The sequence below is a fragment of the Oryx dammah genome, unplaced genomic scaffold, assembly GCF_014754425.2.
Source record: "Oryx dammah isolate SB20612 unplaced genomic scaffold, SCBI_Odam_1.1 HiC_scaffold_27, whole genome shotgun sequence".
Lineage (NCBI taxonomy): Eukaryota > Metazoa > Chordata > Mammalia > Artiodactyla > Bovidae > Oryx > Oryx dammah.
Genome location: NW_024070211.1, coordinates 104,586,663 through 104,603,816, shown reverse-complemented (window position 1 = coordinate 104,603,816; position 17,154 = coordinate 104,586,663). Strand labels below are relative to the sequence as shown.

Below are 17,154 nucleotides of genomic sequence, written 5' to 3'. Positions count from 1 at the left end.
TTGTCAAAAATTGATGACTATTTGTTTCATTGGATTGTTTGAATCTCTGTAATTAGGATGTTAATTCCTAAGAATAGGAATCATCTCCTAGACATTTTCTCTTAACATAATACAGTGTAGGACATATTAAATAGGTATTAAATAGGTAACTGGGCTTACCAGATGGTGCTACTGGTAAAGAACTTGCATGGAGTGCAGGAGATGTAAGAGACACAGGTTTGATCCTCAGGTCAGGAAGATCCTCTGGAGGAGGGCATGACAACCCACTCCAGCTTTCTTGCCTGGAGAATCCCATGGACAGAGGAGCCTGGTGGGCTACAGTCCATGGGGTCTCAAAGAGTCAGACATGACTAAAGAGATTTAGCACACACACTTGGTAACTGTTGAGTGATTTCCTAATCTGAGTATCCGTGGAAAATGGTAATCATCTCTTCTCCATTTTTGTTAAGGAAAGGCAAGATAAAATAGACTTAACTTGTACCAGATAGGATTTAGATTATATGAAGTTAGTTTCCTATTAGTAAAGAATATTAAACATGCATTATTATTAAAAGATACTGTGCTAACTCTTTCCTTAGAGGTCCTTCAGATAATCTAAATAGCATCTGTAGTTTGTGTTAATAGTAACCTTATTGGACTCAAGGAAAAAGAATAAGATAACTTCTCAAGGTCTCTCTTACACTTCAGAAATATTTTTGTTCACTCAGTAATATGCCATGTTCTGAGTCTGCAATGTAAGCCAATGCCTAATAGTTCAACAAAGAATACTTGTTATTGATGTGTGTATGTGTCTGTGTGTAAATAGTTTGGAAAAGATACAACATTCATTCATATGACTTAAGATTTGATTGATTGCCTTACTGTATTTTATATAGTCCAACTACTATTATATAAAATTCTCTTTTAAAACTCCTGCACAGCTCTGAGAGTCCCTCTCTAAATAATCTGTTTCTCTTTGACAGGTAATTGCCAATGTGTTTTTTGGTGGGAATCTTTCATCAGTTTTCCACATTATCATAACTGTGGTTATCATTACCGTGGCCACACTTGTGTCACTGCTGATTGATTGCCTTGGAATAGTTTTAGAGCTCAATGTAAGTACATTTGAAGATTCTAAAAATCTCTTTTAAAGTTATGTTTGCATTTAACACGAGATATATTTTTCCTTAATAAAGGTGTCATTTTCTGAACTGGAATGAAAATGTGCTTGTTATAGTAAATATTTGAATAGATGATATTATGTGGTTTTCAGGACTCTATATTTTTAGAGCAGCGGTTCTTCAATGGGGGAAATGCCCTTCTGCCCCCACCCCAGTGGACCCTTAGCAGTGTCTATAGACGTTTTGAGTTGCCACAACTGGGTAGGCTGATGCTAGTGGTATCTAGTTGGTAGAGGACAGGAATGTGGCTAAACATCTCACGATGTGCAGGGTAACCCTTACCACAAAGAATTATGCAGTCCAAAATGGCAGTAGTGCTGAAACTGAATTACTGGTTTAAGCAGTTTTTCCATATTTTATTTTCTATAATGAAAGTGAAAGTGAAAGTGAAGTCGCTCAGTTGTGTCCGACTCTTTGCGACCCCGTGGACTGTAGCCTACCATGCTCCTCCGTCCGTGGGATTCTCCAGGCAATAATACTGGAGTGGGTTGCCATTTCCTTCTCCAGGGGATCTTCCCGACCCAGGGATCGAACCCGGGTTTCCCGCACTGGAGGCAGTCGTTTTAACCTCTAAGCCACCAAGGAAGTACATAGATATAATTGAAAATAACTATAAATTAAACAAATCTAGGGGAAATTCCTTTGCAGAGTAAAGACAGGTCTAGAGAGACTCATTAAAATACATAATGAAGGAAGTTATATCCACTTACCCATTCACTTACCTTATTCTTCTCTCTCTCTCTCTCATTTCCTTTGTAATCTCTACTGCTGATTTCCAAATCTATGTCCTCATCATATCACATTTGAATTAATATTGGGGTTTTGCTTCAACTAGCACATATTTAAGTTCTGCTTCCAATTTATCACCATCCTGCTTAAAAACTCTACTTTTCTCTCAACAAGCACAAAATCTGTTGCCTTTATCATCTGACCTAAAGCTATCTGTGGAAAGTTATTTACCATTAACTTCCCAAAATCTACCTACAGCTCTAGTTGATCTTATTTTTGACCTATGAGTAATCTATATTAATTTTTTCTTTTATCCTTTGGCTTATGTTTATTCTTTCCTGTAATTATTTTTTTCTATCATTTCTCTCCAAATCTTACAAAGATTTAAAGTCTAGTGCAGCTTTAATATGTTTATTTGTTGATCAGATATATATTAAATAATTAACAATTGAGCTTTGAACAACATGGATTTGAAATATGGAGTCTACTTTTACACAGATACTTTTCAATAAATATGCACTACATGAACCTCAGTTGGTTGAACCTGAAGATATGGAGAAACAGAGTATGCAGAATTGTATATGTTATATATGAGCTTCCAACAGCTCAGTAACCCCCTAACTCCTGCATTATTCAAGGGTCAGTGATACACTATGCCACAAAAGCAGAGATACAAGGATAAGAGGAAATCAGAAATCAGAAAGGATCTGTGCTTTTGTGGAGCTTACAATCTCACAAGGAAACTTAAAAGTTCAGCTACTATATAGGCAGTGAAAAAGAGAAAAGGATGTGGGTGGACTCCTAAAAGACACTTTTTAGAAAAGATTGACAGAATTTGGTAACCAATTCAATTGGGAAGTCAGGGGCATAGAGGGGTGCATCAAGAATGACTTCTTGGGACCCACCAATTCCTCTTCTGGGTATTTATCCAAAGAAAACAAAAACACTAATTTGAAAATGTGTATGTATTGTGAAGTTCTTGACAACATAATTTCAACAGCCAAGATACTGAAGCAACCTAAGTGTCCATCAAGAGATGAATAAATAATATGTGGTATGTATATACAATAAAACACTACTCGGGCATAAAAAATAAAATCTTTCCATTCACACCATCATGGTTGGATATTGAGAATATTATGCTCAAATATTATTTCAAAGTAAAATAAGTCACACAGAGGAAGACAAATACTGTATTATCTTACCTATATCAATATATGAAATCTAAAAAAGATTAAACAGAACAAAATGGAAACAGACTCATAGATACAGAGAACAAATGAGTGGTTGCCAGAGAGGAGGGGCAGAGGCGAAATTGATCAAGGAAATTGAGATACAAATTTCAAATTATATGATAAATAAGTCATGTGTATATAATATACAGCACAAGGAATATCTATAATATTGCAATACTTTGTATGGGGACAAATTGTTACTAGAGTTGTTCTGATGATCATTTCATAATATATGTAAATGTCAAATCACTATTTAGTGCACCTAAAACTCACCTAATATCATATGTCAACTGTATTTCAATTTTTAAAAGTGACCAAAAAAAAGTGACTCCTTGATTCTACTTAGTAGAAGTAGGATAATGAGATCATTTGGTGAAACATGAATAGAAGTAATTCTACTGGCTTTAGAGACTTTCCTCTTCCCCTTCTACAATCCTTCTGGAATTTCTACTCAAAACCACACCACTTAGCATTGATCAATCATGTCCTACAGGGAGGGTGGGCTTTTATAGATGGAATATCAAGTTATCTTTTACTCACTCCATTGAGAATTAAGGGGTGGGGGGCGGTGAAGGTATTATTCCTTCCAGGTGCCATTTGGTTTTGAAATCCCAGACAAAGGTAGTGGAAGATTCAGTCAGGAACACACTGTTGGGAGTTTTCCTGTATCAGATCATGTGGAAAGTAGAGAGTAGGCAACTCCCCCAACCCTCGTATGACTAGGGAAACATCTGTTCCACCAGCAATGGAAAGAAAGTTCATAGGAAACATGGAAAATTATCCAAGGTAACTTTTACCTACTTCCTCATTTTGAAAGTCATTTCACGTTCCAACCTTGATCTATGTAAACGGATGACTGCAACCTAAATGTAACTTGATTTAAGTACTACCTTATATCATGTATGGTCTGGACTGTCCGTAAGCTTGCCTTTGCTATCAAAGTACAAATTCTTTAGCAACAAGAATGGTGCTTAATTGCCTTCTCCATCCCCCACAGTATATATAGCGCAGTGCTAAGAACACAGTGCTCAAATCACTGCATGGGCCACTGTCCATTGGGAGCACAGTGAAGGACCTATGTCTACAAATGTTCCTGGACACAGAAGGCATTCTTTAGTGTGCATGATCAGTCCTATCCGACTCTTTGTGACCTACAGGCTATAGCCCACCAGGTTCCTCTGTCCATGGGATTTCCCAGTGAATAATACTGGACCGGGTTGCCATTTCCTCCTCCAGGGGATCTTCCCGACCCAGGGACTGAGCCCGCATCTCCCGCGTCTCCTGCACTGGCAGGTGGATTCTTTACCACTGAGCCACCGGCAAAGCCCATTCTCTAGTTGCAGCATCAAGCAATTAAGTGTTACAAAAAATTGTTGGGGCTGACAGTAATAGTAATCCTTTAATTATGCTGAGGAGCACAATTCCCAACTCTGCTATTTCTTGTCTTGTGAAATGTCTCATTTGAGGTCGCACGTTTGTTTGAATATTGTAGGATTGTGATATGAGAGAACATATGTTTATCAACTGCTTTACTACTCACTATTTTGATAGCCTAACAGTTTTTGTTCTCTTTAAGTTAACCAAACATACACATATTGCTTATTTTCAGGAATGATATATTTATGTATATTTGACCATTACTTTCTGTTAATTCCAAATCTCCCTGACACTTTGCATAACACAATTATAAGCACATAATGGTGGGCTACAGTCCATGGGGTTGCAAAGATTCAGAAATGACTGAGCAACTAAGCACAATCACATTAAATATTCCCAGTTGTGCCTATGTTGAAATTTTTTGTGGTTAAGACAGAATTCTGGTGTTGTAATAAAATAATGATATTTCATGAAAATCTGTTATGAAGTCAAGATCTGAGCTGAATTTGAGGATTATTTTTAAAAATTTAAAACATGATTCTAGATCCATAGATTAAAAAAAAAAGGAAAAGAAAAACCTGGCTATATAGACATTTAAGAAGAGTGCCAAATTGTCATGATTTAAGGCAATGGCACCCCACTCCAGTACTCTTGCCTGGAAAATCCCAAGGATGGAGGAGCCTGGTAGGCTGCAGTCCATGGGGTTGCAAAGAGTCGGACATGACTGAGAGACTTCACTTTCACTTTTCACTTTCATGCATTGGAGAAGGAAATGGCAACCCACTCCAGGGTTCTTGCCTGGAGAATCCCAGGGACAGGGGAGCCTGGTGGGCTGCCGTCTATGGGGTAGCACAGAGTCGGACACGACTGAAGCGACTTAGTAGCAGCAGCAAGAACTCAGTTACACTAGTTTTAAGAAATCTGAGATCTTCATTCACTTCCAGACCATCTGAGTGTGTATTTTTTTAATGAGTGAAAGTCTTTTTGTAAGTGCAATGTCACAGTCAGGCCTTTGTTCAACTCCGTTTTGTGTGGGTATTTATTATGTTTTATAACATCAGATCAAGCAGCAGGTCACACAGCCCTTTAGAAGCAACTAAAACATGTGATGTTTCCCCTCCAAACAACAGTGTGAGCTAACACGTAGGGAGCATTTACTCTGAGTCAAATGTTTTGCATATATTATCATCATTAATCTATATAAATTTCACAAATGAAGATATTGAAACATAGAGTGATTGGCACCATTAACAGGTCACACTGGGTTTTTTAAAATTGAAGTATAGTTGATCTATATGGGCTTCTCACGTGGCCCTAGGGGTAAAGAACCCACCTACCAGTGCAGGAGACAGAAGAGACACGAGTCTGATTCCTGGGTCAGGAAGATCCCCTGGAAGAGGGCATGGCAACCCACTCCAGTATTCTTGTCTGGAGAATCCCATGGACAGAGGAGCCTCGCGGGTTACAGTCCAGGGAGTCTCAGAGTTGGACATAACTAAAGCGACTTAGCACCTACTCATGCATAGTTGATTTATAACATTATATTACTTTCAGGTGTACAACTTCGTGACTCAATATTTTTATAGATTATACTCCATTTAAAGTTATTACTAATATGAAGCAATGGCTATATTTGCCTATGCTATACAAGACATCCTTGTAGCCCATCTATCTTATACATAGTTTGTATCTCTTAATCTCCTTCCCTTATCCTATTCCTCCTACCTTACTCTGTCTCCACTGTAGCCACTAGTTTGTTCTCTATATCTGTGAGTTTGTTTCTTGTTTGTTATATTCACTAGTTTGTTTTATTTTTTAGATTCTACTTATAAGTGATGACACAGTATTTGTCTGACGTACTTCACTAATCATAATGTTCTCTTGGTCCATCCACATTGCTGGAGATGGCAGAATTTCATTCATTTTTGACTGAGTAGTATCTGAGTGTATATGTGTGTATGGGGACATATACTACATCTCTATTCATTCATTCATCTGTCAATATACACTTAAATAGCTCACACTAGTTTTAAGTGGTAGAAAGTGAACACAAGCTTTCAAACCCTGTTGCCCATGTTTTTGATCATTATGCTAGTCAGAGATTTCCTAAGTATAAGGCTTTAAATCATGCAAAATAAATGTATTCATGTCTCCTTCCATTTTTTAAGTTAAAAATCTATGCATTGAGTTTACCTATAAGTGAGGTTAAGAGTAATTCAGAATATACATAGATAGACTTTAAAAAAGGGTTAAATACAAAAGAATGAAATTAAAAGTCTTTCATCTAAGCTGATAATGTTTAGCTAATAGCCTTTACCTTAGTTAATAAGATAGTACCTTAGAAATTCTTTTCCTACTGTGGCTTCTGAATCATCATTAAGTACGGTAAGGATCTTTACAGGTGATGATCTAATAGAATCAGACCTTCAATTTGCAAAGTTAAGGAAATGATATTACCTAGTATAACTAAAATAATATAGAATAAAATTATTTAGACTTATATTAGTTATTTAATAAAAAGCAAAACCCCATTTAGAACTTAGCTTCCTTTTTATTTTATTGTTTTCATGGCAGTAGAACAAAATGACTTATTTTCCAAGGCAAATGCACCCTCAACTTTAAAGGATTCATTTTAGAAACAAAATAAGTTCCATTCTTGTTAGTAACAATCCAACATCTCAGCACTAGTGTTGCTGTTAGAGAAAGGAGGCATCTGCAGTAATTGGGTCCTTTGGGTTTCTACTTGCAGCAGAACAAAGAGAAAAGATGAAGCAGCTGGTGCCTGTGGCCAGGCTAACCAGCCCAAGAAGCACTGTGTGCAGCATACAGAGGAGGGAAGAGAGCAGACCTATTACCCAGCAAGAGCACATAGAGCGAGTGAGCCGTAGTCCAAGCCGCCGAAGACCTCTGAGCTAGAGTTTCTCTTTAAGGTATAGGAACACATTTCAAGAGTCCAGATTGATTACAAAATAGAAGTTATAAGGCTGTTTAAGCATTCTTTTCTTTAGTTTTCAGCCTCCTTGCATCAGCTGAGAGGTTTCTGTTCAGGTAGGAGAATTCAAATACTTTTCCTATCTGTACTGCCAGTAAAAATATTCAACACCTTCTGTTATTTCCCACCTGCAAACTGCAAAATGCCCTGGCATCAGTAGTGTTTTTTATCAAAGGATAGTGCTTTCCCCTTTTATAAATAAGCTATATATTTTCTTGTCTCTCGATAAACAGTTATGGCATTTATGTGCTGTCAGGAAATTTTGAAAATTATTACTAAGCCAGTGGTGTATCCTCCGACAAGGCTATATTAGATAGATGAAATTAGTTGGACTAATTTATAGGGAATGGGCTTCCCAGGTGGCTCAGTGGTAAAGAATCCTTCTGCCAATGCAGGAGACACCGAAGATGTAGGTTTGATCCCTGGGTTGGGAAGATCCCTTGGAGGAGGAAATGGCAACCCAGTCCAGTATTCTTGCCTGGAAAATCCCATGGACAGAGGAGCCTGGCGGGTCTACAGTCCATGGGGTCATAAGGAGTCAGACACGACTGAGCAACTGAGCACACACATACACACAATTTGTAGGGAATAGAGCAGATGTTTTTTATCATTTTACTGATAATCTTGGGTCCTAGCAACAGTCTCTACCAAGACGGAGCTTTCAAATATTGTAGGGAATAAAGCAGATGTTTTTATCATTTTACTGATAATCTTGGGTCCTAGCAACAATCTCTACCAAGACGGAGCTTTCAAATATTAAGGAAGCAACTGCTATCTAGACAAGATACTCAACTGGACTTCTTCCAGTACAAACATAAGCTATACAGTTTTCCCACTAATTGCTACTTTCCCAACCTTTAAGAATTATGACATAAACAGAACACCCATTGCTTTGCGCTGCCCAGCGAGTTAGGTTTGGAAGAGTCCCAAAATGCTGACTGATGACAGCTTCTGAGCAGCAGCTGGTTGCAGTTTCCATCCGGATAGCACTTTCACACTCCACAATTCCTGAAGAAGTTGCTTCACGTGTTCCTATGAACAGCCTTTTATCACTCTTTATCTCCACACACACAGACACACACACACACGTACACATACTCACACATGCATGCACTCACAAACATATTGTTGTTTAGTCACTAAGTTGTGTCCAACTCTTTTGTGACTCCATGAACCATAGCCTGCCAGGCGCCTCTCTGTCCATGGGATTCTCCAGGCAAGAATACTGGAGTGGGTAGCCATTCCTTTCTTCAAGGGATCCATCCGAGCCAGGGATAGAACCCGGGTCTCCTGCACTTGCAGGCGTACTTTCTACTACTGAGCCACTAGGGGACTCCTCCTGTGTTTGTATTTTTTATTTTCAAAAATTATTTCATAGAAATCAAAGGATAATTATTATAAGCATGGATTGAGTTAAGTATTTTTTATAATTCAAAAAACTTCAGTTTCACATGTCATAATGGAGCCTAAGAAATACATAATTCATTTAATTCTGCTGCTGTTGCTGCTGCTGCTAAGTCACTTCAGTCGTGTCTGACTCTGTAGCCATATGAAAATTAATCTTTTATATGCCGTGTACTTTTGTAGGTATTCATCTGTATTCAGGTACTATGAATAGCAAAATTATGTTGCTCATATATTTCAAATTAGAAGATGACACTTCTTAGTATTTTCTCATTCTTATGTCTGTGACTATAGAAATATTTTCCATGAAGTGTGGTTCCTCCTATCTTCCCCCAATTTTTAGCTGCTGCCTGGCTAGTCTGACTTCATGTGCTCCTCTTAATTGATATTTCTCCTGACTTGCTGTTTTTGTTAAAAACTTGTATTTTTGAAATCATATGATGTTGTAGATTTTTGGTATGAGAGTAGTACTTAGTATAAAGCAAAGTAAATTCAGTAAATGATGATACTGAAAAAAATCTTTCTTTTAAAAATATTTTAAGGTATAATCTGTTCTTTTACATCACCCAATTTCAAAATCAGTTTTCTATGATTTTCCCCTGGGGTTACTTTACCAAAATAATGTCAAAAAGTTTTCAAACTGTAGGTGATAGGTGTATAGGGTTTTGTTATATGATTCTTTCTACTGCTCTGTATATTTACAAATTTCCATTATAACTTTTCAAGTTTGGAAAATATATATTTTGTGGAATGCTTCTTTTTCATTCTTAACCTTACCATATTTACTGAGTGCCTATTAAAAAAAAAAAAAAAAGCTTGTGTTTTATGACTTAAGAAAGTATCATTTATCATGATTATATTTAATATATTTTAATAACATATCTCTTTTATTTAATATATAAATAATGTTTAACATAATCTAAAAAATATATTATCTAAAATGCATTTAATTTTAACATTATTTCATTTGCAGAATTCTTTACAGATTTGGCCTCCTCAAATGGAAAGTCTCTTTCCTTTGAAGTCAGTAACTTGTGGTCTTTTTATAATAGATAGCAATACTCCCTGTAATTTTCAATCTGACATTCCCCCTCAGGTTGGACTTATCCATAAACTAATGTGGGGGAGGGAGGATGAGTCATAGCTATTTAGTTCTGCTGTCAATTTTCTAGGGTAATTAATGTGAGTAGTTTTACTTGAAAGAGAATTTAGAAATGCTATTTCATGCTAAGTACCCTGAGGGGTACAGTTTTCCTTTCTCATACAGACAGGCACCTACTTTCTTACAAGGTCAAGAAAAAAGAAGAGGTAAGACGCATGCCCTGTGTACACCTCCGAATATTCCCCTTTTGTACACAGTTGACAAATAGACCTCTCGGTTTTAAATGGCAGAGTAATTTGAGATGAAGAGTATAAGGAAATATGATGTGAACTTTTAAGAGTTTGCCAGGAATCAGCCATACATCAGCTTTATTTTTTATATTATTTTCTGATTATTATTTCTTAAGCCTGATATCCTATTATGTTATTTCACTTTTCTCATCTGTAAATATACCGTCAGAAAAGGAAAGTCTTTCTTGGAATTATTTTTCTTTCCTTTGTTTGATTTAACTGAAGCTGTCATACTTGTCACATGTATGATGACAGACAGATTTTCTAGGTGTTTCTTTCTAAACTGCCCCAGAAAGGCTCCACTCAGTAACATTATCTTATTTCTTATTTTCAATATGCAGGGCGTGCTCTGTGCAGCTCCCTTAATTTTTATCATTCCATCGGCATGTTATCTGAAACTGTCTGAAGAACCAAGGACACACTCAGATAAGATTATGTCCTGGGTCATGCTTCCCATTGGTGCTGTGGTGATGGCTGTTGGATTCGTCATGGCAGTCACCAACCCTCAAGACTGCAGCCACGGACAGGAAATGTTCTATTGCTCCCTGGACAATTTCTCCCTCACAAACATTTCAATTTCTCGTTTTCAACTAACAACACAACTTTCAATTTTAAACGTCAGTATCTTTCAGTGAGTTGCCTCCTTTAAAAAAAATATGCATTTTTATAGACTTCTGAATTGCATAATGACATTCACACATGTTTTAATCTCCACATTATTAAAATTATTTCTTTGGCATTTATCGGGATTTGGTTTCTTTACTCTTTAGTCCAATGTAAAAGATAAAAAGGAAAAGAAAGTTGAATGTATTTTATCTTAAACCCAGGAAAATATAAATGTTTTGATGACTGTACTGCACAAATCTTAAAGGCAGAAGGAAAAGTAAGGCCTTTGACATTTGCTGCCATCCTGTCAAAGAACTTTTCTCTTTTTAAACCAATATATTGTGCTCTAAAATGAGTAGATGATTGTGGGTTTAAATTTTCTGTGTGTCCTTTAAGAAAAACAGAGGGCTTTTTGTTTTTTAAAGTCTAAGGAAAACTCAAGACGATTAAAGAGGCTAGATATCCCAAGACTAAGTGAAGCTCTCCATTGTCATTTCAGTAGCATGCCTTGTTGAGAGGGAAGTGACTCCCTGGAGTAATGAGTAAAGTCCTGCCCATGTTAGGAAGCATAACTCATAGACTGGGCATACAGAGCAAGGTCTGTGAGGAATCAAAATTACCTCAAAAGTTTTGATCCTGTGATAATATAATGGTAGAGCCATTAAATAAAGTATAAAATGGAGAGAAACCACAAGTTCTTCTAAGGCACAAGCTCAAGGGATAACTTCTGCATCAGCTTTGGTGCTGTTGAATGTGAAGAGCAGGTGGGAAGCTGAATTTTCAGACTAGAACCTCAAGAGAAGAATCATTGCTACACAAGAGGTATTCTCATTACTCTGGGGGTCCTCAGAGAGACTCTTGGATGCTCTTGTTGACTAGATTCTCCAGAAGGAGACAGAAAGATGGAGTGTGCCATGTGGGGTATTTATTCGGCTTCCCTGGTGGCTCAGACAGTGAAGAATTTGCCTGTGAGGCAGGAGACTAGAATTCTATCCCTGAGTCAGAAAGATTCCCTGGAGAAGGAAATGGCAACCCACTTCAGTATTCCTGCCTGGAGAATTCCATGGACAGAGGAGCCTGGTGGGCTACATACAGTCCATAGGGGTCCCAAAAAGTCGGGCATGACTGAGTGACTAACACATATAACTAATGGAAGAGAGGGGGAAAGCAAGATCAGGTGGGCTAAAAGGACCTGCAGTGCAGGCTGACCGAACCTCAGCCAGGTCCGCAAGGAATCTGGAGCACATATGGCCCCTCAGAGTTGTCTCAATTCAAATGAAATAGCCAAGTCTGAACACCCCTACCTCCAATAGTCCTTGCACGTGGGCAGCTCTTTGCAGCTGAGCAGACCCTGAAGGAACTGAGAGCTAGAGGTGGTTGGCTGATGGCTGGGTCACCAATGCTTCCTTGTGGGGGGGAGGGGAGGTGGGGACCTGTGTTTGTCACAGCTGGCCTCAGTTTTTAATGAGAATTTTTTTATATATCAATGAATATTTCATGACAGTCTTTTAAAAAAACAGGAAAATTTGGGCCCATTTGGATGGCTAGCTTAAGTCATGTATCACCCATGATTTCATTTCTCACCTTTTCATTTGTATTTCAATCAAGTTGACAGTCTATAGTATTATATTAATTGCTGTCAAATAGTGAGAAAATATGAGAGTTAATACACACCTGATGTGTTTGTACAAATCACAGCAAAAAAAAAAAAAAAAACCCACAAGAAGTATATAATGAATAGTTTCGCAGCAGTTTGAATACAAAAGTGGTGAAAGTTGAGTTGCCATGTGACTTATAATAAGAAAGGCCTGTTGAAAGCAAAAAATACTGCCCTTAGCCAGCAGGGCCATGCTCAGGCTTTGAGTGGTAATATTCACTTCAACAAAACATCATCCATGCCACTAAATTAATACAAATTCTTTTGGCTATATAGCTTTTCTGTATTTCACTTATACAGTTGGTTTTTGTAGTTGGTTAAGAATCATAAAGTTAGGTGATTTATATCCATTTTTTTATTGATACATGTTTTGGTGAAATACTAATAAAAATACTAATACTAAAAAATACTAATCAAAATGCTTTCATTCCTAACTGAGAGAATGTGAGAAAATTTTGCAGCAGTTCATCCCTACATTACTCAGGACTGAGAAACACTGACCTACATAGTTATTAGATAAAGTCATAGGAGATGAGATTTCCAAGGGTGTACAAAGAAAAGTACGTCAAGGATAACGTAATTTAGTGCTTAACCTTCTATTATCTTGTACTTTTGCTATTGCTTCAGATACATTAGCCTTGGCTCAAGTTGGTGAAAAGTTCCAGATAGGAACTGAGTGCTGCATTAATGCTTAACAAATATTTGTTCTGGTTTTGTGTTTTCCAAATCAACTGTAGAAAAAGACTACCTTGGACCCAGTTATTAGCTGCAAAGTTTACCAACATCTTTCAAATTATGGTCGAATAAGTGTTAGACACATCTATTTCACAAGAATACTAATATTTTGCCAACATTCAGAACTTCGAGAACCACCCCTTCTATGTTCTGCCTTAAATTAATGAGGTTTCCACTGAAACTTATTCCGAGCGCCTGCTACCTCTTACCTCTAATAAAACAATTTGAATATTTAATCCAGTTTCGCACCATGGCTTATTTGACCTTATAAAGTTCTTCTTAATTTAAAAAAGGAGGAGAGAGAATAGTATCATTACACACTAATACAAACATAGAGCACTACATTTCCTTTAAAGGATATAGATTGGATGGCATCTGTAAAACTTACTAATTGGATCCTTGTACCTGTTACTTATAATAGGATCTCTAATCTCAACCCTAACTTCCACTGTCAAAACAGGAAGATTGCTTTGCCTCTGACCGGCTACAGTGGTATCAAGCAATAATTGTTGTCTCTTGTCTTTCCTAAAAGGACTCTGAAATCAAGGTTATCCAACCAGGAAAATCTCAACTAGTCCTCCTCTGGAGTCATACTGCGCAGCACACATCACCTTAATGAAAGATTAATGTATTGGAAAGGAGCAGGCCTGCTTCTGGTTTATCTGCTGTGATCTTCTCAGGGAAGCAGTGCTAGTCTGTTTTTCAGTAGAGCTGGCCACTGACAGGGCCAGGTGTTGTCAGTTATTCTCAAGCATGGACCAGCAAGTGACCGTGAGATGAGGGACCCATCAATGCTTCAGTGACATTGATAGAGGTAATAGTTAGCTGCACCAATCAAATAAGCCTAAAGGAGATCAGTCCTGGGTGTTCATTGGAAGGACTGATGTTGAAGCTGAAACTCCAATACTTTGGCCACCTAATGTGAAGAGCTGACTCATTTGAAAAGACCCTGATGCTGGGAAAGATTGAGGGCAGGAGGAGAAGGGGACAACAGAGGATGAGATGGTTGGATGGCATCACCGATTCAATGGACATGGATTTGGGTAGACTCCGAGAGCTGGTGATGGACAGAGAGGCCTGGCGTGCTGCAGTTCATGGGGTCGCAAAGAGTTGGGCATGATTGAGTGACTGAACTGAACTGAACTGAATCAAATAAGCTCCTTGAAGAATTTGTAATTATTCTAAAAAGTGTAGAAAGGATTTGCCCAGATAACAGAGTAGACGTGCAGAGTGAATGAGAGGTACCATGAGCAGGAGATCATAAGACTGGGAGAGAAAGAACAGTGCCATCATTCTCTAGAGCCGTGCTTCACAAACGTCAACATGGGTCAGAATCATTGAAAAGAAAGTGAAAGTGCTAGTTGCTCAGTCATGTCTGATTCTCTGCAGCCTTATGGACTGTAGTGCACCTGGCTCCTCTGTCCATGGAATTCTCTAAGCAGGAATACTAGAGTGGGTAGCCATTCTTTTCTCTAGGGGCTCTTCCCATTCCAGGGATGGAACCCAGGTCTCCTGCATTGCAGGCAGATTCTTTACCATCTGAGCCACTAGGGGAGGCTTAGAATCATGGGAGAGCTTGTTAAAATACAGGTTGCTGGGCCCCACCAACAGAGTTTCTGGTTCTGGGGTTAGGCCCGAGAATTTGCCTTTGTTCCAAGTTCCTGGGTGATCTGACTGCTGTTGATTCAACAACCATATTTGAATAAGGATGGAGGTTGGACAAAAGAGAGATGCCAGGTGGGACCATTGGTTAAGAGGCTGAGCAGAAGACAAGCAGCATGTAGAAATGCCAGGATGGAGTTCAGAAGGGAATGGAGAGTGGAGACAGGAGAGAGAGCTCTTGGCAGAGTAACTGTACTTTTCCTTTGTCTCTTTGAAAAGTCATTTGGAGAAACTCAAGGAGGGGAGAGGAGAAACCCAGACAGGAAGATTAGTGAAGAGTAATGACAAGGGAGGGGAGGACAGCGAACAAAGAAGGAAACAGATTACGGTCTAAAGACAACACAGCTGCTGTGTTAAGCAGAAAGCCTGGTTTGGAACCTACAGGCATTCAGGGAAGATTGTGTGAGCTCCATAGTTCTTATTATGAGAAGGAAGAAAATATATGGTTTCCTCAAAAATACACCAAATTTTTCTAGGACTAAACCAAATGTCTTACTTGGGAAAAAATTCTTATTTGGAACATGAGTAAAACTGGGTTGTACTCATAATAACATCATGCAGATAAAGAATGCATGTAACTATCTTTAAAGGATCATTCCACTAAAGTCTGCTCATTGAAAATGAAGATTATCAATAAATTTAATTTTGGAATTTTTTACTATATTGTTCCTTTATAGTGTTATGCTAAATGTTTCCTTTTTTAAAAAAGGCACATAGAGATTTAGCCTGTCCTTCATTCCTAACACCAACTCACACCCAGACTAATGCCACAGCCTCTTACCTGAGCATTCTGCTTCCAGGCTCCCCTCCCTTCAAGATTATTTGTGCATCACTCCAAATCATTTCACTAAATGAATGCTTTAATAACACCAAATGCCGGTTCAAAAGCTTTCCATGATAAACTGTTCGCTTACAGGATAAGGTACAAACTCTGAAGCTTGTGTAATATGGCCTCAATTTGTTGTTCTGGCCTCATTTTCCATGACAGCAGGAAAGAACTCTTTTTTCTGGACGAACTAAAGCATTGCTTTATACCAAAATTGCTTTCTGCTGCTATTGCCTTGCTCTTGAATTCTTGCCATTTCCTCATCTGAAATATCCAAGCCCTCCTTTCTCATCCTCATCACATTCTATTAGTTCTCCAGTCTTCTCCCCATGCCATCCCTGACAACTCTGCTGCAAGGTAATTTCACCTCCTTAGGAATTCCTTGTCTTGCAGTTGTTGTATGAAGAAACCATGTCCAGCCAACCAGACCAAAAGTTGAGGACAGTGTGTTTTAAAGTCTCTTTTTATTCTTCATAGTCCATAACATGGTGTCTTGAATGTAGTAAACACCTAAGTATTAGAAATGAGATTGACAGTATAAAAAGGGAAAATGGTTGATTGTACTTATAGCCAAACCTATTATTTTAATTGCACTTTTCTAACTATAATGATTGTCATTCAGTGAAGTAGCAAGTTAATGTGATGCAGTCATTCATCTAACAAGTTGGTTTAGGTAATTAAATTGAGGTTCTTGTTTTGCTTCATTAAGCACAGAAGCTTCACAGAAACTTTAGAATATTCTTTAAAGAATTCTTCAGTTGCGTACCAATCAGCACATATCTTTTTGTTCATTTTGACTGCTAAATAAAAATTTTCTTGTCTCTTTCTTATTTGCAAGCTGCTCGGGCCTAAGACCATGTCATACTTAGTATTTTTTGCCAATATATACTCATATATCTTACTCATTCAAGATGCTTGGATAAACATTGAATAACTTGAATTTACCTAATTCAGAGGTATTTAAGGAAAATTTATAATTTTCAAGAAAAGCTTACCTTAATTGCTTCATTTATTATTGTTCGTAAAGAAACAAACAGTCAAAACTTTAAAGCATACAATTACCATCTTGTTTAATCTCATCTGACAGCTTAGTAATTTGACAATGCTAAAAAGAAGAGGTGGTTTAGGAACATGGAGGCAACAATTTAAGGAAAACACCTGAGGCAACAAAAGATTTTGCAGTTTAAAATTTGAAAGGCTTTGAAAAATTTTATTTCCAAGGCACAGTGGCAGCTGTGTGTTTATTATCTTTTAATTTTGTTTTGCCAGAGGACAACAGGGCTAGTTCCAGAAAAACAAATCCACTCCAGGCTTCTTACAGTCAGGTCCCTCTCGTAACAGTAGCGTTCGTTAGCTCTTTAGGCTCTGGGAGAAAACAT

The 17,154-nt window shown here is 37.8% G+C and overlaps 1 protein-coding gene across 1 annotated transcript in view; it reads left to right on the top strand.

Annotated features, from left to right (window-relative positions):
- Positions 1-13,523, top strand: part of SLC38A11 (solute carrier family 38 member 11) — a 63,416-nt gene extending 49,893 nt beyond the window's left edge. Inside the window, exons 11-12 of the mRNA XM_040229253.1 lie at positions 963-1,094; positions 10,631-13,523. Coding sequence (XP_040085187.1) covers positions 963-1,094; positions 10,631-10,924 — 426 coding nt within the window. The 3' untranslated portion in view covers positions 10,925-13,523. The remainder of the gene's footprint in view (positions 1-962; positions 1,095-10,630) is intronic.
- Positions 13,524-17,154: the final 3,631 nt, after the last annotated feature.